Raw genomic sequence first — 24,624 nt, 5'->3', positions numbered from 1 at the left:
TCCTGGTGGTCCATATTTAACTTTTTACCCCATCAATAAGATTTTAAGGTCAATAGAAGGATTTGTGTCCTGCTGAATGCTTTACCAGCTTACTGACTTAACGAGTTGGACTTGAAAGTTACTGTTTTACTGTTTCAAAAAGTTAGCATTTAGCATTAGCTCACCCATGACCCCTCATACCCCTTTAGCTCCACCATTTTACCAATAATACAGTCGCTTCTGGCTCCAGAAAACCAAGATGATGACAGATAAAATGCAACCTTCTGGTAATAAAACAGCAGTCTAAAAAGCTACAGGAGACATTAAAAATTGACCAGCTAAGGCTTTGACAAAGAAATGCATTACAGGCTGTTATGAATATACAGTTGCGGAAAAAATTATCAGACCACCCTTGTTTTCTTCAATTTGTTGTCCATTTTAATGCCTGGTACAACTAAAGGTACATTTGTTTGGACAAATATAATGATAACGACAAAACTAATTCATCAGAATTTAATTTCAGAGCTGATATCTATCCATTTTCCATGGTTTTCTTGATAATAACCAAAATCACTTCAGTTCTTACATCAATATCTATGGCCTTGTACTGACAAAAACAGTGCTTTAGGGCATTTCATGTTTTCTTTTCTGTCTGCTTTAGTCACATGATACACACAGGAGTTAGTACTTGATCGCATAACCATTGTTTTTGATGACTTTTGATGGTCTAATAATTTTTTCCGCGACTGTAGGTATCAGAAACATCTACAGCCGTGTAGCAACCAGAACAAAACAAGCGCAAACTTTTCTTAGTATACAAGCATGGATGAATCTTACACATTGAACCTTTACTATCCTGTTAAACGAAGAGAGTCTTTCGTTTCCCTGTTTTTAGCGGCCACTGTAGGGGACGGTGAGGTGATGGTTCCCCAGAAAATGCTACAAAATATCACACACTGAACCTTTAAGTGTCTCAGAAATTGCAATTTGCACCAGTGTTTAACAATCAGGCAGGGTGAAATCTGTCGTATAAAATCCAGAGATGCTGCTGTTACGGCCGGATGTAGGAAGAAATTTCTTTTAAAAACACAAAAGTAAAGATATGAGCAGATTATTGATGCAAAAATAAGACAACATACAATCAAAAAGTAACTGGAAATGCATGGGTTCATCACAGACGGACACAGTGTATGAGAATCCCAGGGGAGATTCGGTATTTTCTCCTTGAATATCAGTGGAAAATCAGTGTTGAGAAGCTACTGCAGCGTCATGTCTTAAGTGCAGAGTCACCTGGTAGACCTTGAATTATGGCAGAATGAACCTTTCAGAAGCTTCACCAGACTATTAACATTTTAGGTTCATTTTAGGTTTAGCCAAGAACTTTTATCCAAAGTGACTTAAAATGAGTGAACAGGCAGCAGGGTTCAGAGTCAGGACACACAACTGCTGACAAACACGACCTTTGACACTACTGACACTACTAGGCCAGCCTGCCAACAATGTTGGTCCACTTTAAAAAAAAAAAAAAATCTCGTCAGGAAGGCGGGAAACAACAAACACAAACTCAGTCGGTCACTAGACTGCCATTCCCTGATCTTGAATTAACCCTCTGTCCCACACAAACACACACACACAAACACACACACCCCACAAATCTGCAATGCATAGACCTGCACACACAAACGCACATGTTCACTCGATGGTGCAGATACACAGAACTAGTAAAGCCATTGCACACAGTTTGCTACTTCTGGTTCAGAAATGGTGTTAGAGTACAGTACTGACAGTCATGCAATCACAACTGCAGGCCCCATTCTTACATCTTAATAAATGTGCCTTTTGATTTGAGTAATCAATAACTTATGATTTCTAAGTAACTCTGTATTAAGTACTATTTAATTTTTGGGTTATTGATTTCTGCCAATGTGCATATTTTCAAATGTATGTATTTATTAGTTTCAAAGTAATTAATGAGATATTACCTGTTTATTTATTTATTGAGATATTTATTCTGATTCTTTATTTTTTTGAGACAGGTTTTTATCTTCCGTGCTGTCTTACTTCTGACTTTGTGCCAATGTGCTGCTTTGAGGTGTTACATATCGTGGGTTTGTATCATTATTAAACCCTCACTCTATATTTTAAAACCGGTGTCCTCGTTTCTGTCCTGATGTTTTAGCTACAAGTTGAATGAAAGGGGCTTTATTCAGGGTGTATCAAAAAAAACTATACATTTTGAAAAATTACCCCCAGTTCCGCATTTGATAATTTTTTTGAATTTTCTTGTATGAACCTGACAAATTCATGGGGCCCAGCATTCCCAGGGGGCCCAGTGGATATAGGTTAGAAGATGGGAAAATTTTGTGTAAGCTCCAGAGTGAAAGACAGGCTTCACTTCACTTTTGGTTTCATGTCAGTTACGGCGCTTACGGAACACACCAGTAAATGGATATGAGAGCGATGACGATGAAGGCAGGAGAGGCAGGACCACAGCAGCAGGGCCAGAGATGATCCAGGGAAAACCTGTAAGGCAATGAAGCACAAAGACTCCAGGGAAGAGGACAGTTCTAAAGAATCCCAAAGGCATCAATTAGTGATCACTGAGGTATTAAGGACTGTTAAAAACTGACGTTTTTTTCCTGTTTTTTTTTTTTTTTTTTTCCCACTAAATTCTTTTCCTGTTTTTTTATTTCTCCCGCAAATTTTTTTTCCTGTTTCTTTTTCCCCTTTGATTTTTTTTCCTGGGTTTCTTTATCCCACAATTTTTTTGCCTGTTTTTTTTCCAGCATTCCTAGGGGGCCCAGGTGTAAGCTTTAGAGTAAAAAAGAGGGATAGAAGCTGGGAGTTCAATGTCCAAAGTTAAGTTTCACTCTCGATTTCACGCCAGTTATGGCACTTAAGCAACACACCCCCACAAACCCCACCCCTCCACACACACACACACACACACACACAAAATTTACAGAGACTTTTATTTTGTGGAGGGCCCACAACATTAAACTTTAATGGGGCCCATAATTGGTACCAGCGCCCCAGTCCCCCAGTGGTAAAGTGGTAAGGCTATACTATGTACTTCAAAATTTGGAATTTTGGAAAATTTTCCAAATTGACCAAAATGTTCCAGGTTATTAAAAATGCCCAGAGGTGCTTTGTGGTGTTTATTATACATTTACTCCAATGGTCATAATGCCACCCCCACCCACCCCCCAGTAGGCTAGTGGTAAGGCATAGTATATAGCCTTACCACTTACTACACAGTTTACATGGTGTTTTAAACATTTATTACAGAGGTCATTACCAACCCCCCCAGTGGTCAGATGGTAAGGCTATAGTATGTGCTTAAAAACAGAATTTTGGAAAATTTCCCAAATTTGCTCAAAAGCTGTTGAAGTCACAAAAACATTACCCTGCAGTGGTGTTTCCAAAATGTATTCCAACAGTCATCAGTGACATCTAGTGGTTAAATGGTAAGGCTATAGTGTGTTTAAAAATGGGAATTTTGGAAAATTTCCAAATATGCTGAAAACTATTCCAAAGTATTAAAAATGAGCAACCAGACATGTTTCATGGTGTTTTAAACATTTATTACAAAGGTCATCACTGACCCCCCAGTGGTGAAATGGTAAGGCTATAGTATGTGCTTCAAAAAATGGATTTTTGGGGAAAAAAAAAAAAAAATCCAAATATAATCAAAAACTGTTCCAACTGATTAAATATGGCTGTATAAATGTGTTTCATGATGTTTTAAAAATTTATTGCAAAGGTCATCATTGACCCCCCAGTGGTGAAATGGTAAGGCTATAGTATGTGCTTCAAAAACTGGAATTTTGGAAAAAAAAAAAAAAAAAAATCTAAATATGCTCAGAAACTCTTCCAACTGATTAAATATGGCTGTATGAATGTATTTCATGATGTTTTAAACATTCATTACAAAGGTCATCACTGACCCCCCAGTGGTGAAATGGTAAGGCTATAGTATGTGCTTCAAAAAATGCAATTTTAGAAAAATTCCCAAATTTGTTGAAAACCAGTTCCAGGTCATTATAGATAGGTGTACAAATGTGTTTCATGGTGTTTTAATCAATGAGTCCAACGTTCATCATCGCCCTCCAGTGGTCAGAAGATAAGGCTATAGTATGTGCTTCAAAAATGGGAATTTTGGAAAATTTCCCAAATATGCTCAAAAACTGTTCCGGGGTATGAAAAACGAGAAACTAGACATATCTCATGGTGTTTTAAACATTTATTACAGAGATCATCACTGAGCCCCCAGTGGTAAAACGGTAAGGCTATAGTGTGTTTCAAAAATTTGATTTTTCTGGAACATTTCCTTAATTTCCTTAAAACTGCTGAAGTCACTACAAATGGTGGTGTTTCATGATCTTTTAAATGTTTTTTCCAATGGTTTTCAAGCTGTCACTGCTTCAGTCTTATTCCACTTTTATCTTTGTTGTTTTTCAGGGTTGAAATGAACATACAGGTTTATTTCTCATCCTGTTTCTTTCACATACATGTTTTAGAACAGAGAACATGTCCGGCTCAGAGCAGGTTGGTTTATTTTACAGAATACATGTGCTGTCGTTTGTGTTTGAGGATCTCAGTGGAGGTGAGTTTCAGATCCTCGTTGCAGATATCACAGTGATAAACTCTGCAGAGACTGGACGCTGAGGAAGAGGAGGAGGCTCTTTCATCTGATGGATCTGAAAACAAACACACACCTGCACTTAGTCCCACATTATTCTCCTTTTTAACTGTAAATGTTAAGTATGAAGTCAAAAGTTTGTCTTCTAGAGTCATGTTGTGACCTTCATTGTGCTGTTCTCCTTTGGGCCTGCAGGAGGCCTCGTGCTGCATTCGCTCCAGCGGTGTCAGAGGCATGTACAGGTCACAGTTTGGACACGTCCAGAAGGTTCGTAAACACTCGCTGTACAGATCCTTCGAGTCCTGAAAATCATAGAAGTCATCAGATTTGACAAGTGGAACAAAACAGTCAAACCATGACACCTTTAACAGGATGTTTGCTCTGTATCCAAATAAAAATTCCAGACTTTTTCAAAACTGCTATTTTTTCCCCCAGACCTTAACTTTATGTACTTTTATACTTGTGCTCCTACTGTTTTGGTTGAGATTGTACCTGCTGTGTGTTGTAGAAAAGTTCATTTTCATAAAAGTGTGAATGAATGAGCGTATAATTCACATTAAATTGTGTTTTACTGACAGAAACGTTTTCAAACATACAGTCCTGGTCTCATCTACAGCCTGTCCGTCCATGGGAGTGGGTCTGTCCTTCACTGTGGTTCTCCCTGAGGTTTCTCTGTTTCCCACTGGGGTTTTTGGGAGTTTTTCCTTCAAGAATGAGGGTCTAAGGACTGGGGGATGCTTGGGACATTAATCCATTTGCTTCACCAACTGTTTACTAACTGATTATTTGACTGTTTGTTCATTTTCATTGTGTTTTTTTTTTTTTTTATCAATTCAGCAATTTCTGTAAAGCTCTGTGAGGCGACTTTGTTGTGATATTGGGTTCTATAAATAAAAATTAAAAAAATAAATTGAATTGAAAACATATGAAAATCAAAAAACTCCCACAAACAAGTTTCACTAGAATCATTCCTGTACCGACCAGTTAGTGAAATCATATCAAGTTTTTTATAAGTGTTATTTATTATACTTCCTCCCACTCCTTTTCGAATATGCGAATGAAGTCATATTTTGTTTTCGTGTATATATTTAAGTTTTTCATGTTTTCTTGCAATCTGTTTTATTTCTAAGGACTAAACTAGGATTACTTTGTTCTGTTGCATATTTGAAACTAACTAATATGTTTTCCTCATGCATTTCTTATTTTTCAAGATTATGTGCCTTTGAACATACTCTAAAATTCAACTATAAGAGAAACTTTTTTCCAAACTTTATTTAAACTTTCACACAAAATTCCATACTTCTTAAGACTCTCAAGACCTGCACAAACACCCTGCTTTAAGAGTCCGTCCTTGTGAAATCACAGGAAGCTTCGGACTGATCATCTACATTTTGCTTCATACTTTCAGAAAATAAACATATTAGTCGTAGTAAACACCAGACAAAATTTCAGTCTTGTATCTTCATTAGTTTTTGAAATATTATGGCTTTGGAAATAGACTGTGACACTGAACTTACTGTAAAACAAGTGGAACAAAAAAAGATACAAAGTAAGTTGTTACTTTGAAATATTCATGATAGATGCAGGAATTTTTCAGGATTGTTCAAAGTTACAAGATGTCTTTGTTTCAGTAAAAGACCCACTGTTGTATATTTACATAACTGCAGCTTATTGAAAAGTGCAAAAATGAAGGGCAGTTTTTGTGCTGTGTACCTCCTCATTAAACCACATTAAATCTGTCAAAATTGATATTTAATTCTCATGTGGTGATTTAGTGATGATAAAGTTCTTTTCCTAAAATAAATAACATTCTAATTACCTCGCCCCCCCAAAGGTGAGGTAAGGGGTATTGTTTATGAGACACTAAAAAAAAAAAACAAAAAAAAAAAAACAAAAAAACAAAAACAAACACCCCTTGCACATATTTCTATTATTTTTAATGGGAAGATTTACAAAAAAAAAATCATAACTGGTATGAATTCAACCAATAGTTTTGCTGCTACACACATCTGAAATTTCATCCATTATAAGTAAATGGGGAAAAAAAGACCAAAAAAAAATCATAAAAAAATTTGAACTTTGACCTACTTTTCCCAAAATGTAATGAGATCTATTCTGGGTCACTGGCAACCTATAAAGTCAATTTGGTATGAATTCAACCAGTAGTTTTGCTGCTACAGACATGTAAAATTTCACCCATTATAAGTAAACGGGGAGTGGCGGAATTGAAAAAATTATTAAAAAATTGTAACTTTGACCTACTTTTCCCAAAATGTAATCAGATCTATTTTGGGTCACTGGCAATCTATAAACTAAATTTGATATGAATTTAACCAATAGCGTTGCTGCTAGAGTGTTAATAAACAAACAAACAAACAAAACCACCCAAAATTTCCCACAAACATGTCAAATGAATATTATAACACAGCCTACCATAAAAACAACTATATTACTGAAAAGATCATGTCTGCATTAATACAGGCACAAAATATAAAGTTAGTGGATGTAACAAAACTGTATTTATTAAGATATCAGCAAATTAAGTCTAATTAATGAACTCTTACTCCCTCTTATCCCTCATATTCTGAAGATTATCGATGCCACATTTTCATAAACTTCTTTATAATGTTGCAAAACAAAAACAATACATCGCTCTAACTCTTCAATAACACTTTTAGAATATGTTACTGTTCTTTCAGCAGCCGGTACAGTTTAGAGCACAGGGGTCAAACATGTGGCCCGTGGGCCAAAACTGGCCCGCCACAGGGTCCAATCCGCCCCGCGGGATGAATCTGTGAAATGCATGAATTACATTGAAGATGTTAATCATTGTAGTTTAGGTTCCACATTCAGATAAATATGATCTCAAGTGGGTCAGACCAGTAAAATACTATCATAATAACCTAGAAATAATGAAAACTGCAAATTTTCTCTTTCTATTTGTGTAAAATTACATGAAAATATTCACATTTACAAACTACACTTTCACAAAAAATGTGAACAACCTGAACAAATATGAACAAACTGAAATGACTTAAGAAAAGTGAGTGTAATTTTACCAATATTCTGCCTGATACTAAATGTTTTGTGTATTTGTAATTGTAATGTAACTTGTAATGCACATGTGTAAATGATGAACTGAGGCATAATATTGCTAAAATTGCAATTATTTTTCTTAAAACATTTCAGGTTCGTGTTATTCAGGAAACATTTTCATAATGTAATTTTACTTCTTTCACTTATTATGCTACTGGTCCATTTGAGATCATATTGGCCTGAATGTGGCCCCTGAACTAAAATGAGTTTGACACCCCTGGTTTAGACGTATTCATTTGTCTACAATCTACAACCTCACCACTAGATGTCACTAAATTATCACACACTGACCCTTTAAGACAACAGTTTTCCGTCGGCCATGTTTGTACTCACAGTCAGACAGTTGTAGGTGAAGAAGCTGGTGACTCGTAGGCCTCCTTTAATGGGGTCGGGTTTGGCCTCAAGTCCAGGGAACAGAGGATTCAGACCCTGGGATTTGGCGTCGAACAGCTCGGACTCGGACTGAGGACCGACGTACAGGTTCTGGGTCTGAAAAGCAGCGAGTCTACGTAGGCTGTAACTGACCTAAGAAAAAAAAGAAAACAGTTTGCATAAATACATACAGAACACGATAGAAAGGAAGGAGTTTCTTTAGATTCTATTATATAACAATTTCATTTATTTAATTTAATTAATTAATTTATTTAGTTTACTTATAAACCTTTTATGTATCATTACTGATATTTTGTTGGTTGGTTTTGTTTTGATTTCACTGTCTGCATGTTCTAAATAAAGATTTCAATCAATCAATCAAAATGATGAAATACAAAATGAAAGGGAGGAAGAACTACTCAGTTTCCAGTTATACATCTGTTCCAAAAGGAGACGTCAACAAAAACTGTGAAACATGAACATACTTTAGATTTACTTAAAAGCCAGAAAATGTCTTCACAGTAAAACTGACATAGAACCTGTGTTTAAAGGTTCTATGTGTGATAGTTACTGACATCTAGTGGTGAAGGTGCAAACTGCAACCAAATCTCATGGCTGCAGTGTTTTTGTGTTGGGAGTAATAATAGTCCAAAATCACACAAATGTATTTATTTTCTACTGAAAAAACACATTTTATTGTTCCGCTTATGCATCTAACTCTTAAACACAGAAAACCCACGTCTTCTGAAAAACTACTGAAAACCTTGAGTATTAATGTAAAAACAGTCAAAAAAAAGAAAAGCAAATTAAAAAAGTAGAAATTTTCACACATTCAGGTTTTATAAATGAAGGGATTTTGCATTTTTGTTTTGTTTGTTCAAGTTGAAGGTTGAGTTTATATTTTTATTTACTGGAAATTTTTTTTTACTATTTACTATTTATAGGTTTGGTGTTGAGTTAAAAGAGTAGTTTTGTTTAAAAACTACTGATTACTAACATTTCTTCTAAGATCTGACATAAAAACTTTAATTTACAATTTAATTACTTAATTTAAAGCAGAAGAGACAACAGGTTCAAACAAAAAAAATTGTCACAATCATATTTAAATCACACAGTATTGATGTTTGAAGAATTTAGTAAGCAAGAAAATCAAGCACAAAGCAAGAAATCCACAGATTGGGTAGGTGATTTGGTCAAAAACATTATCATGCTAAACTGTTAAACGTCAAAAAGTATTGCTACAGTTTAATGGTTGACTTTTGGTCTTACAGGAAAGTTGAAGAAAGCAGATGCTTATTTGTGGTTTTAATAGAATAGAATAGAATAGAATAGCCATTGTGTCATTGTGTATGTAATGAAATTAGGAAAAGATGCAACAAGAGGAAAACATACAATAATAAGAGGTCAGAAATAAATATTTGGTGCATTAAGCCTGACTTAATCTGATCTAGTTTATACTTTTCTTTTTTTTTTTGTTCAGACACCCAAGGCGCGGTCGGCTTGACGGGCTCTGATTGGTCCGTCGAGCCGACCAGCTGATAAATGACACGCCAGCAGGACATCGGATGGCGCTTCTGAGAAAGACTGGAGTCACAGTTGAAACTGTCAAATAGGTAACATCTAAAAAACTATACCTTGTCTGAACAAAAGAAAAAAAAAAAGGAAAAAAGAAAAAAAAGAAAAGTATGATTACATAAACAGAAGACAAAGTGAACGTCATTAGCCTGATCTAGTTTAAAAATAAAACGGAATCCTTCTTGGGTGAATTACCTCAGTGTAGAGCAGGAATCGGACCAGGCCTTCGCTGAGCTTCTCCATGGCTTTGCGGGACACGCCATGGACCCCCGACACCCCCATGGAGCCCTGACCGAGCTGAGCCTGCAGGAGGCGCTCCCACTCGGCCCTGAGCGTCAGCGCCGTGGACAGAACGTTAAGGGCCTCCTCCTGCTCCCTCAGCTCCACCTCCAACCAGCCGTCCACAACCAGGCGAGTGCAGTCAGCGTTACTGTCCACAGAGTTCGCCACCAGCAGCAAAGCCTGAGCAGAGATGTTATACATAACGTACAGAAGGGTGAGGTATTTTATATAATATATACATACACTGTATGGACAAAAGTAATGGGACACTTTGAATTCAGGTGTTTCTTTTCTAACAGGGATCTGGGATAAAAAACAATAATGACAAATGTCATAATATAGTTTTATATTGGGATAAATATTGCATTTGTTAGTTTGGTTTAAATTGTTATATTTGCTTCATAAAATGCCTCAAAGATAGTGTTTACTTCATTCCTCTCAACATTAATTTTGTTCTTGTTTTTTGTTTGTTTTTTTTAAATCCATGACTATGATTTTAAATGTTCTACCTCTAAATTTATAAAATATGTTTTGTACTCTGACTGTAAATAATTATTTTCTACCACAACTAACCATCTACTTTCATCACATCTCCCTGAGAAAGAAAAATCTCCCATTAAAGTTTAAGGAAATATTGATGTTTTTATCTCAAATCAGCATGAACAGGACATCTTACAGCTGTAGACATGATGTGTCCCAATATTTTTGTCCATTTAGTTTATAAATAGGGCTGTGTATTGGCAAGAACCTGGCGATACGATACAAATCACAATACTAGGATCACGATACAATATATCACAATATATCATGATACTGTTAAAAAGGCAATTTTTTTAAAAATGATTATTTCCTTGAAGAACTGAATTACACCACAAATATGCACAAATACTAAACACATTTTTATTTGATCACAACAGGATCTAATGCTATGTCACAAAATTTTCCTGTGCTAAAACTTAAATTATGTTTTAGAGACATTACAATTTAAGATCCTGTTCAAATATTCATATTATATTAGTTTGTAACTAACATCAGAACATTATTTTTGTGCGAAACCAACAAAGGAACAAACATTATTTAATAAAAGTGTTAAAAAATAATAAATGAAATATAAACAAAAAAGAAAAACAAAAAAACAAAAATGAACCTCCACAATATCTGCATTTGAACAAATACGTAAAAATATCGATACAGTACTTTTTAATATTGATAAAGTATTGTGAAATGAAATATTGCGATATATTGCAGGACCAATATTTTCTTACAGCCCTATTTATAAACATATATAGTTTAGAAACATCTGAATTTAACACGTCTGAATACTTTTGTCCATATAGTGTATATAAAGGTAAACTCAAGTAATAAGCAGAAATCTACAGAAGTATGGAGCCTCTGGAGAAGAAAATGTGTGTGTGTGTTTTATATCACAATACTGATCATTGTTTTATGGGCCTGTTCTCTTACATCAGCCCAGATGTGGTTTTCCTATCCCTCCATCAGATTTGTTTAACATGTGAAATGTGGGTTTATTAATGTGTGAATACTTTTCAGAGGGGATTGGTTGTGTTTGTGCTGGGAGCAGGAACATCCACATCTGGAACTCACCTGCAGCGCTGGAACCCGAACACAGTTGGACAAATACGGCTTGTTGGTCTCCAGCAGAGTGACGAAGGCGAGCAGCTGGTGTCTGCTGCTGTCCCTCCTGTCGGGCCCTGCAGGAAACAAGCACAGCAACAGACGACAAGAGCTGAGAGACAGGAAGAGGCACGCCGACGTTAAAACAATACTGACATCACCAGCACATTAGGAAGATTTAGACTGAAATCATCATGAGAGTGTGAAGAAACAGCAGCTCCGTGTCCAAGGAATCAGTGATTTGTACTGAAGAGATATCGACAACATTAGCATTTGAACCTGTCTGCTGAAACCACCAGAGGGAGGAGTGAGTATCAGTTAGCATCCAGATCGCCTTCAGTCCAACATGAGGAGAAGACGAGGAAGAAGAGGAGGAGGAGGAGGAAGAGGAGAATACGAGAGGGAGAGGAAGGAGGTGACGGTGAAGAAAAAGGAGAAGAAGAAGGAGGAGGAGGAGGAGAAAAACAATAGCTAATATGCTAATAACAACTAGCACTGCTGTTTGTGTTGACATCATGGTGTTTTCACAGTAGGAACACATAGACCTGTTAAAGACACTTAAAGGACATGACATGGTTCACAGGACTCCTATTTTTTGGGGCATCTCACACCGGGGGCGGGGTTACGTCCTGCGTCACTGATGTGTTCGATGCAAGTTCTTGTGTCGGCGCTGTGTCATAATCTGGTTATCCCCTGACCCCAACCCTAACCCCAGCCCTAACCCCAACCCAAACCCAAACCCCAACCCTAACCCCACCCTGACCCCAACCCTGACCCTAACCCCAACCTTAAACCTAACCCCAACCCTAACCCAAACCTAACCCCAACCCTGACCCTAACCCCAACCCCAACCCTAACCCTAACCCAAACCTAACCCCAACCATAACCCAAACCAAAACCCCAACCCTAACCCTGACCCTAACCCCACCCTGACCCCAACCCTAAACCTGACCCCAACCCTGACCCCAGCCCTAAACCTAACCCCAACCCTAACCCCAACCCTGACCCCAACCCTAACCCCAACCCCAACCCCACCCTGACCCCAGCCCTAAACCTAACCCCAACCCTGACCCTAACCCCGACCTTAAACCTAACCCCAACCCTAACCCAAACCTAACCCCAACCCTGACCCTGACCCCAACCCTAACCCAAACCTAACCCCAACCCTAACCAAAACCAAAACCCCAACCCTAACCCTAACCCCACCCTGACCCCAGCCCTAAACCTAACCCCAGCCCTAACCCAAACCTAACCCCAACCCTAACCCAAACCTAACCCCAACCCTAACCCCAACCCTAAACCTGACCCCAACCCTAACCCTAACCCCAACCCTAACACTAACACAAACCCTGACCCTAACCCTAAGCTTAACCCCAAGCATATCCCCCATCCCTGAACCCTAACCCCAACCAGTCATTTCCTGTTTCAGAGTCACATGGTCTCTCCATTGCCCCACCCTTTTAGGAGAGTAGCATCAGATCCTTTCTCATTCATTCCAATGGGAGAAGTGAATATAATTTACAGATTCTTTTGACCTGATTTCAGCCTAGTAATAATCGGATACATATTCCACAAACCACATATCCTCTAAACATTCCAACAGAACTATTTTTGTGGAAACTTCCAAATGAATTTTTCTCTGCATTTTACCTTTCTTACGTGATTTGCCACCATTTTCTACATTACCATCTGAATTTTGCATTTTTCTGTGAAAATGAGGTGCTTTCCTGTATTTAATTTACTAATCATGCAGACCAGGTTATTCATCAAAGGTTATCATTATTATTATTATTATCTAAAAAGAGCAAACTTAAGAAAAACAGAATTTTTTAGCAAAAAAAATCATTAACTAAACAAAAAAAAGTATCTCCATCCACTATCATTTATCAAACTCCATGGGTTTTACTGGTGAATCATTGTTGTAGAAGATAACGTGTTTCCATGGTAACTACAGAGCCTCTGAACGTCCAAATGGGTCATATCTGATGACCATGAAAAGATGACAAACTGTATTTTACACCAATTATTTACATGTATTGATAGAATTAGTGAAGATTTTAGATTAGTAAATGCTTTTGGTTGCTAGAATCTGTTTTTAGGTCTTTGAGGGTTTGATTAAAAAATGCTGTGCACTGGTTTGTTGGAGTAGTTACCCATCTCTCTGGTTTCATCTTCAGGTACATGTAACACCTCGGGGTCACTGGCGAACACACTGGTCGGGTGGATCACGACTCCCTGCTTATTCCTCGTGTGAAACACCTACACGATTTAAAAAAAACCCTTTCATCCCACATCATTATTTCAGTCACTTGTGAATTCATGGTGTTAAAACTGAGAACGTGGAGGCGACCTGCTCCGAGTCCTTGCGGGTGTTGTTGTGTTCGTCGGGCAGGGCCAGCTGAGGGTACAGGCCTCGACAGAGCAGCAGCTTGAGCAGAGCCTGCTGTCGAGAGGACAAATCCTGACTGACGTTCACCGCGTCCTGCAGCTCCGACACATTGTGACGCAACTTGAACTTCACCTCCTGTTGAACCACAAAGACACACAAATATTCTAATTCAAATATAAACATTGCACTACGGTCATATCTGCGGCTGTTTGGTTCCTTTATGCACCTCCTCACCTGTTCCAAACACAGTGAGAAGATTGTGACTCTTTTAATTTGTGTAAAGGTGAATATTTTCTATTTGAAACCAAACTGTGTTGCGAATCCTACAGAGTTTGTTAAATTTATCATGAGATCAGCTCCATATTTCTGCACCACCTCTGAATCATTGAGTCTCACTTCACCTGTATGTCCACGTCCTGTTCTGGTCCCTTTTTGTCCTTCTTGCCTTTGCCTTTTTCCTCAGAGTCTGACCCGGAGGAGAAGTCCCCGTCCTGGCCTTCGTCCAGTCTCAGGACCTTTCGTCTGCTGCCTTCCTGCTGTTCGTGGTCTCTCTTCAGCTGATGCAGCTTCCTCCTCTCCGTCAGCCTGTCCCTGCGCTGTGTACGGTCTCCAGCAGAGGGTGCACTGTCCTCTGACTCCAGCAGACTGTGGCTCCTCAGAAGGTCCTGAAACACAAACACAGGGGGTGTCAAATCAGGAGGACACAGAGGACACCACAGATTAGAAGATTCATTAGTTGGATTTTGTTCTGGGTTTCTGTTCTCAATTTAGCTTGAATAAAATGCAGGTTTAATGGATATGTTTACTTTTTATTCTTTGAAAAGGTTTGGTTTAATTTCTAGTTGTACTTTTTTTTTTGTGCAATAAAATCCAAAGCCGATACAAATTTATTTGTGAGGCACAAAAACACGAGAACTGACCAAAGGGCTGCTCAAAAAACAAAAAAATACCTAAAAGCAAAATAAAACACGATAAAACTGAACAAAATATCACGTTAAGGACAGATGAACAACCCCTGGTAAAATGTCCAAATAAAAGAGGATACACAAGCAAAGGTGTTAGAAAAATGGGCAATGATGACTGGGAGTACAGTTGGTGTCGGCTGCTGCCTTATCGGTACAGACAGCTGCCTGTCAGCCAGCTGAGCCCAATTAGAAAAAAAAGAAAAGAAAAAAAAAAAAAAAAGGACAGATGAACAACCATCCAAGTAAAAGAACTACAAAATTAAACTAATTTCCTACCTGACTCAGGGCTGCTACAAACTGACTGCACTTCATGTATTTATCACATTTTAATTGTACTTTATTGTATTTTAATGGTATTTTATTTGTATTCGCACTGTAAAGTACTTTGTGACTGTCTGTGAAAAGTGCTCTATAAATAAAATGTACTTACTTTACTTACTTACTTAAAAGCTGTGTGTTATAATAAACTTGAACAGTTCATCATTATCAGATAAAAATTTGAGGCTTATATATAAAAAAATTGGTTTATTTTATTTAGTTTTAGAAAAAAAGCCCTAAAACAAAGCGACAGTATTTGAAATATAACCCAGTTGTCTTCTATGAACCTAAAAATAAATCAGCCAATGGAGTGAGAAAATTTTGCATGAGGCGCTATAAAGGGAAACTAAAAAACTACAAAAAAGGGAAAATTTAAGTTGTGTTTATAAGACAAAGATTAATTTAAGATTTATTTAAGAGTTACTTTTAAAATAAGAGTCATTCTGTTTAGATATTAATGATTGTTTTAGCTCATTACTGAATAACCCATAAAGACCCAGTGCTAATTTTGTGGCAGTTCCCAAATGCATTTTTCTTTCTATTTAACCCTTCTTAATTAATTTATCACCATTTATTACAATATTATCCTCTGTATTTTGCATTTTTCACTGTAAATCATGTATTTTCCTATATTTAATTTCCTATACTTAATTTAGATGACCATAAAAAGATGGCAAAGTGCATTTTACACCAATTATTTACATGTATTGATAGGATTAGCGGATCAACAGTTACTAAAAAATTTAGATCAGTAGATGATTTTGGTCAGCGGCGGCTGTTTGGGTCTTTATTGATGAAATCTATTAAATCAGGATGAACTGGAATTGCTTATTAAGACAAAGTTAAATGTGTTTCCTAAAAAATGACGTTTCCGAACTTCTGTGGAAAGTTATGAATGAGAGCAGTGAAGTCACATTTGAGGACATCTGATCAGTGATTGGTACAGCAGTCAGTTACATTTTTAACCCCTAACTGTCTGAAAACACCTGTTATTAAAAAAAGCAGAGAAGGAGGAAGTCTTGTTTCCTCTTAAACTCACTAGTTTCAGTGTTTTAGTTCTAGTTTTTTTGTTAACAGCGTCGGTAGGTGCTGCTCATCTGTCGTGTTAGTGACCTACCTTGAACTGTCTGCGTAGGTTGACCATCTCATAGAGCCTCTGCTCCTCTAGGCCCCTCCTCCGACACCACTTCCTGGAGCCGCCCCCCCGCTCTCCCTTCACCTGTTGAGGTAAACAGTCTTAGGTATAATTCAGAACCGTCATACTGTCAGATGAGATTTGACACTGAACGGTCACAGATGTTCGTCGTACTGACCTCCACCCAGGCGTTGAAGGTGTTGAGCAGGCTGAAGGGGTCTCCCTGGTTGCTGTGCAGGGGCTGTCGAGCGGTCGCGCAGTCCGGGTTGTGTTGAGAACTGCGTAGAAAAGGCGACTGGACGCTGAGAGCCGCCGCCACCGTCAACACGGGCTCCACCAGGTTGAACAAAGAACCCAGAACCAGCATCTTCCCTGAACAAATAGATTACAGAACACGTGTTTTATCGAATTTAATAAGTTAGTCTGAGTCTAACAGATCTCCGGAATGTGTCTTAATTTTCAGTTCAAAGTACCACACAGTGACTTTAGTTTACTACTTTTAACTCACATTTAAAGGGAGCAAAAATATATAACCTATATATAACCTTTAAGTACATGAATAGAAGTTTATGTGGGTTTATTACTTTATAAAACTAAACAAAACCCCTTTTCATTCTCTAATTGTACGTTGTTTTTATATTCACATCCATACTCGGAATAACTATTAAACTAATTAGTATTTTATGAGGATTATAGCAATAAAAATACGAATAATGCACACATTGCATATATTTTTAGTTAAACAACAACTAAACCTATTCTGGTATCTGAGCTTCCATGAAACCATAAGGTGTTACCTATTTTTTTTTATTTTCCTCAGTTTCCTTATCTAAAATCTAACAGGTTTGAAGTTTTGTTTTGTGAATTTCATTTCAGACAAAACTCATGAGAGGTGAAAAGGTGACAACGATGTGAACCTTTACAGGGACTCGCTTGTTAAATATGTTCCCCATTAAAATATCAGTACTACAACATGGATCTATAGTCATTTTTTGCATCAGGAAAGGGGAAAATAAAAGATATGTTCAGGTTCATTCATATAAAACAACTAACAAGACACAGACTAATCAGAATAGACTTGAGTCATTTGATAAACACACTTTTATGGAACCTTGTTTGGACAATTCAAACCAGCTGATGACAACACAAATGGTGCTAAAACATTCCCAAATGTCTTGATTTCTGGTTTTCATGTGTTTTTTTCTTACTACTATATGACTTTCTGGTAAACTACTTCCTCTATTGAGAATAAGACTTAATTTTTAATATCAGTCTTTGAAATGATCTCACAAAAATCACTAATTATCAGAGTATCCCCCTGAACTGTGCTTTGTCGTCAGGTTCAAGAAAAAAAAAATTAGAAAGAGAAAGATGGAGCAAACTGTAACGTGGTTTTGGTTGAAGAAATCTTACCTATAACTACATCCACTGGTAGCTGTGCAAGTAAACTACCAATGGAAGTGAGTTCACTATGACTGTCTAGCGCCCCCTGCTCCTTCAGGTAAGTAACTGCGGTCTGGATGCTGGCAGCTGGAGGGGGGTCAATGAAGACGAAACTGAGTGGATCTCCAAGACCCATGCTCTTCATCTGCAAAGATGTGGATAAAAATCAAGCAAAAAAATCAAATACAGGAATACGAAAATTAAAAGGGCTCATTGTGTACCCAGATCCTCTTACCTGGAGAATCAGAGAGTCCAAAGCCACTCTGTGGATTTCAGGGACAGGATACGGAGCGAAGGCGTCATAGTCGGACTCGGCGTAGAGGCGGTAACACACTCCTGGACCTGTTCGACCGGCTCGGCCTTTCCTCTGCTCTGAGCTGGCTCTGCTGATCCAGAACTCCTGCAGACGCTGCATTTTGGCCTTTGGATCAAAACTCATCTCCTTTACTTTTCCTGTCAAAGAATAAACATCAGCCTAGACGGTCACTGTTGTACCTCTAGCAGCATTACTAAGGCTGATGGAAACTAAAACTAAAACAATTAAAAATGACAAAAACTAAATAAGAACTACAACCCCAAATAAGAAAAAAGACAAACAATTAAATTCAAGTCAAAATATATTTTCGTATCAGTGCATTCTTTTTTAACCCTTTCATGCACGCATTATGAGAACCTTAATCAAAAATTTTTCCTGGTTTTTATTCGTCTTTAGGCATGAAAAAAACAATGCGATTGAAAATTTTCTTCTGAAAAATAATAATAAAATAAAAATCATTTTAAAAAAATTGAAAAATACATTAAAAAAAATTATAATGGAAAAAAAAAAATCTTATGAACCTATTTTTCATGAAGTTGCAAAAATGCCCACTCAACCGGACACCATGCATTTAATTTTTGATGCACAGAAACATGTATTTACTGATAAATTGTGTGAAAACTATGGGGAGGGCTTGCAATTCTGGGGGTTTATAATCAGGAGAGATCTACATAATGTTACCAATTCATGTCAGAAAAGATATGTAGTGTCTTAAAACTTTAATAAAGATATGTTTAAAAAAACACAAACAAACAAACAACAAAAAGAACAACAAAATCCATGAATATACAAGAGAACAGCTGTAGAATAGCTGTCCACTGTAGTGACCAGTGTGCATGAAAGGGTTAATTGGACTCTATTTGAGGTTATACAATGAACAACATAACACAACAAAACTGCCTTTGCTTTAGACTTTATAAATTCTGGACTTTGACTTATCTCTGGATGTTTAATACATTTCTCTACTGTGGGTCGAGCAGCGTTACAGGTTCCCTATGTAAAATAATAAAAAAGCTTCGCACAATATGGGACCTTTCATAAACTAAATAGTAAATCAGATTTTATACGATCTGCGAGGAGAGGCTGAAAAGTTCATAGATTGACCATGATGTCCTGGTAGAATTAGACCAGATATGGTCTATTTTTCAACACAGTCTCCCTTGTGGTTCTCATGTTTGTTCTAATGGTGCTGTAATACTTGAATCCTGTTTGTGTGGAAGATTGTTATCCTGATGGTGAAAAAACGTCACTAATGACAGATATGACTTCATCACCAGCCCAGTACTGCTTCATAACCAAATATTGTTTCATATTGAGGAACAGATGAAGTCAGATGATGCTAAATCAGAATATGGAGAGTGAACAACCAGTTTAAAGCCACAGTCATTTTAGCCACAGACTTCTGTCCTGGGCCACTGTTCTTCATCAGTTTTCCCAGGTTTCTGGTCTCGGTAACCATATCAGCAAGTAGGTAGATAACTTATCAATATTATTATTATTTAAAGGGCTCTATATACCACAACACGAAGATTGGTTAAAAGCAATCTATGAAATCTATGTAATGGAGAAACTGTCCTCTTCATTAAAAGTAAAACGGGACCAATTTATAGAAGTGTGGTCAAAATGGACTGTGTATATCACCCCATTGAGGCCAGATTTAACTTAACTGGAATTGATAAGTTATAACTGAACTGGTTGAATGTACTGGAGCTGAAACTGGTGTGGTCTTTGGAATAGGAATAATGAAAATAAGGGAAAAATGTGACATCTTTTTGTTCTAAGGTATGATTAACAAATATAACAAAAAAGGGGAAGACTTACTTAAAGAACAGTTGTCTTTGTTTTGTTTTTTTTTTTAAACAGAGAACTTGTATGGAATGTGTATATGTTAAATTTCATGCTTTACCATTGTTGATTTTTCAGACATGGTATACAAATGTGCTTAGTTGTCTGTTGTAAAGTATCTTTCCAAATGAAAAAATAAAATTACAAAAAAAATAAAAATAAAGGGCTCTGTAAGCCATCAAACATGGGTTCACCTGGATGGAACTAATACAGTTAATACTAAGAAAAGTTGTATCACTGCATTCTAAAATCCGTTGCTCTAGCTTTACTCCTTCATAGTCAGACTTTTCAGCCAACCCTCATATTCTTTAATCCAACCTTTTTCAGCCAATATGGAAAAATGTATCTGCAAGAATCACATGGGTAAGCTGCTTTGATTCCGAAACAAATAATTTTGCCAAAACGTGAGGAGTTTGCATCATGTGAAATTAATAAATATCATGACTTTTCCAGGTTTTCCGTGACTGTGGTTCTAGTTATGGTGTTTTCCTGGTTATGTGTGAGAGGATGAGTGTACTGATAGATAGGTTCAATAAATCTTCAGCGTTAAATGTGATGTAGTTACAAACCTGAGTCGACAACAAAGCGGACTCCATCTATTGTAACTGAGGTCTCTGCGATATTTGTAGAGATGATGCACTTTCTCACCCCAGGGGGAGCGATATCAAACACCTGAAAACAACACAGACACATGAGGGCCATCTGACGTATCAACTGCAGACAGTGTACAGTCACAAAAAAATTATTAGACTATCCTTGTTTTCTTCAATTTCTTGTTCATTTTAATGCCTGGTACAACTAAAGGTACATTTGTTTGGACAAATTTAATGAAAAAACAAAAATAGCTCATAGTAGTTTAATTTCAGAGTTGATATTTATCCATTTTCCATGTTTTCTTGATAATAATCAAAATCACTTCAGTTCTTACATCAATATCTATGGCATTGTACTGACAAAAACAGTGCTTTTAGACATTCCATGTTTTCTTTTCTGTCTGTTTTAGTCACATGATACACACAGGAGTTAGTACTTGAGTGCATATACATTGTTTTTGATGACTTCAGATGGTCTAATAATTTTTTCCACTACTGTATATTCTCAGTCTGAATGCAGACACACGTGCCTTGTCCTGCTGAGCCAGAGACAGCGTGCTGTGCAGAGGCAGGACGATCCATCTCCGGGTGTGTGTGGCGTAGATCTGACAGGCCTCTTGGATGGTCGAGATCTCCGCCACACCACTGAGGAAGAGGAGCAGGTCTCCACGCTCCTCTGGGGGGTAGCGCTGGTCGATGGCCTGCAGGATGCGCAGGTAGGGTCTGGGGTCCAGTTTCTCAGAGCGTGACGCCTGTTCCTCAGGTGGAATGGGCTGGTATATCACCTGAGCAACGCAATTAAAGACAACTTTTAACCATTTAAATTCTAATTTAATTTGTCAAACCTGGATTAGAGCCAGTACGAGTTAGAAAAAGACTAACAAGACTGTTAAATATGAAAATACAATGATGAGTGCCACTGTTTCTGTCATTTTGTATTAAGGCCAACCTGAAGATTAATAAATATCTGATTTTTTTGACATTTGGAGGCACATTGTCTAGTCTTGGATTTGTGGCAAACCTCCTATCAAATCAAACTGGCATAAAATAATGGAAAGCTGATGAAGATATGGATCCATATTCATTTATTTATTTGTTTCTCTAACTTTATTCTCATACTACTTTTTTACAAAAATATACATAATTTTTTTTTTATAATAGAATAGAATAGAATAGAACAGAATAGAACAGAATAGTTACTTGTAATATTATGAACTTATTCTCAAAATATCAGATTTTTTTTCCTTCACTGTGGCCCAAATACTGATGCAAATACCACCTTTACTGACTGATTATCAGCCTGGCCATTTATTGTATCCAGTACTCATTATTTTAATCATTATTTGTGTTACTATGTTTTTTAATCTGATAAAATAATAATACAAAAATAATCTTAAATGAATATTATTTAATCTGTGGATGTATATGTACCTGTATAGGAAACAGTCTGCCAGGCACCTGCATCACAGGAGCGCTGTTGAAATAATCTGAGAACAGTTTGATGTTGATGGTGGCCGACATGAGGATGAGACGCAGATCTGGGCGACTCTCCAACAAGGTGCGCAGAACCCCAAGTAGAAAGTCACAGTGGAGGTGTCTCTCGTGGACCTCATCTACGATCAATACCTCGTATTGAGCCAGAGTCCGGTCCTGCTGGATCTGACGGAGAAGCAGTCCTTCAGTCAGGAACAGCAGTTTGGTGGCTGCAGTCCGGGAGGTCTCGAAACGGATCTGGTAACCCACCTGTACAGATCAAAAGAACATGAACCTAAAGTTAGGAATGATTTAAATATGTTTGTATGTGTGACTGTAATTTTATTCTTATTTCATGGATTAACTATGTAACAACACTGCAGGCCCAAGGGAAAAAAGGATTAATTATGAGAATTATTATGGGAAAACAGCCCTGAGTATTATCACATAAATGGCACCTATTAATTCTCATTCACTCTTCATAAAATTGTTCATAAAAATGGAAGAAGCAGTAACATGTTATTTGTCCATTGCACTGATAGTGGTGGACACATAAATGTCTAGAAATCAAGATGTAAATGATATAACTAACACTATTTTAGCAATGAAATGGATCTATGGATGAATGGATGGATATATGAATGCATGGATGGATGGATCAATGGATGAATGGATTGACAGATAGATGTATGCATGGATGGATGGATGGATGAATGGATCTATGGATGGATGGATGGATTGATCTATGGATGGATGGATGAATTGATCTTTGGATGGATGGATGGATGGATGGATGGATGGATGGATGGCAGACAAACCTTGGATCCGTACTGATTCAGACTCTCGAAGCTGACCCTCTTGGCCAGGCTGATGCAGGCTATGCGCCGAGGCTGAGTGCAGGCGATGTGTTTGAAACCAGCTGAGAGCAGGTACTGAGGGACCTGAGTGGACTTCCCACAGCCCGTGTCCCCTGCGACCACTACCACAGGATGTCGTCTGACCAGATCCACTATCCGGTCCCGGTACTGAAAGATGGGCAGGTTCTTCTGCTCCCGGCGGAGTTTGGCCAGTTTACCAAAGCTCTGCCTCTGGTTGAAGTCCAGGAAGTGCAGCAGAGCCAGGCGGCAGTCTGACACCTCCTGAGGACCCGGACCTGAGGAGGACTTCCTGCCTCTGTGCTCAGATTTCGCCAGACGCTCCTCGACGTCCCTGGTGCACACGGAAACGTTAATCCGGTACCGAGCATCATAGTCCTTAGGAAGTCCGAGGTCTACATGTCCAGTCTGTTTTCTGTCTTTCTTTTCTTCCTTTCGACTTGATCCGGATCCAGTCATGTCTCTTTTTGTCTTGAACCTCTGAAAGCGGTCGAAGAAGGTCCAGAACTCTTTGTGCTCCGGGCTGCCGGCCTGGATGTAGTCATGTTGTCGGAAGAAGACGTCGTCCAGCTGGGCTCGGCACTCCGGACTGTCCCAGTCCCAGCTCCGGCTGTGTCTCCTCCGGTCTGAATCCATGTAAGAGGCTGTTATCTGCCTCCACTGGTGCCGAACTACCGCCAAGTTTATTCACAGCTGATAAAGAAACGGAACATCTCAGCAGGTTTATCTATAAATAACCTGACCGCCAATTCAAACTCAGTTGTAGTTTAGCAAAGCCTCAAAACAGGCCCATAACTGTCATTTTTTAGCCTTAAATTCTAACAGAATTTGTAATTTTACACTTTGACACGTGTAAAATTACTGGAAAATATATGTAATATATTTTACGAATTCAGAAGATGAATAATAAATCATGAAAACTAGAAAGAATTCACCTTATTCTACAGTGCGGAACCCCGGAACAAAAACATGGTGGGACTGTTTCCGGTCCGTTTGTAAAATCTGTCCGATAGAACATAGCTCACTTCCTGTCCGTCGTTTTCTGGGAAAAAAAAAAACAAATAAATAATAATAATAATAATAATAATAATAATAATAATAATAATAATAATAATAATAATAATAGCTTTATTTATAAATCACCTTTAAAAACGAAGTTTACAAAGTGCTTTGACAGACAAAGCAGAGGGCACAACAGTAGGATACAAGATGCAAGTAAAGACACTAAAACAGAGGCAACACAATAAGAGAGATATGTACAACAAATGCAAAAACATGACACTTCGAATAAATTAAGTAAATCGGAGTAAAGAGGGCAGGGAGAACGTAACATGATGTTGTCAAATCAATATAAAAATGAAGGAATGAGATAAAACAACATCATGGATGAGAATATAAATTAGTAACCAGAGTAAAATTCAAATTTAAAATAATACAAATTATACTACCATGGGGAAATTTCACAATTAAGTGCACCAAATTACAAGCAGGTGGAGACAAAAAGACAAAAACACAAACAAGTGAAAAATGAAAATATGGAGGAAAAATAAGAAATTACATTTGGTAATCATATGAATATTTATATCCAGTACTTGTTGGCTTCTCCGTATTATAAACATTCATAAGGGATTTTTTCTAGATATGCAGAAACATTTCATCCTTTAAGACTATATCATAAAACAAAAACAACA

General features: G+C 37.6%; 1 protein-coding gene across 1 annotated transcript; it reads right to left on the bottom strand.

Moving 5' to 3' along the window:
- Positions 1 to 3,881: 3,881 nt before the first annotated feature.
- dhx34 (DEAH (Asp-Glu-Ala-His) box polypeptide 34) lies at positions 3,882 to 23,897 on the bottom strand. Its single transcript, XM_030151705.1, has 16 exons — positions 22,877 to 23,897; positions 22,017 to 22,328; positions 21,116 to 21,370; positions 20,562 to 20,664; positions 18,067 to 18,284; positions 17,802 to 17,976; positions 16,567 to 16,760; positions 16,371 to 16,472; positions 14,372 to 14,635; positions 13,932 to 14,105; positions 13,735 to 13,840; positions 11,552 to 11,658; positions 9,860 to 10,126; positions 8,051 to 8,242; positions 4,785 to 4,923; positions 3,882 to 4,679 (listed from the first exon to the last, which is right to left on the bottom strand). Exons 1-16 carry the CDS (start codon positions 23,567 to 23,569, stop codon positions 4,534 to 4,536), a joined length of 3,447 nt encoding a protein of 1,148 aa, XP_030007565.1. The 5' UTR covers positions 23,570 to 23,897; the 3' UTR covers positions 3,882 to 4,533.
- Positions 23,898 to 24,624: the final 727 nt, after the last annotated feature.

Source organism: Sphaeramia orbicularis, chromosome 13 (assembly GCF_902148855.1).
Source record: "Sphaeramia orbicularis chromosome 13, fSphaOr1.1, whole genome shotgun sequence".
Taxonomy (NCBI): domain Eukaryota; kingdom Metazoa; phylum Chordata; class Actinopteri; order Kurtiformes; family Apogonidae; genus Sphaeramia; species Sphaeramia orbicularis.
The sequence above is the reverse complement of the archived record's forward strand: the minus strand, read 5'-3'. Positions and strand labels throughout refer to the sequence as shown.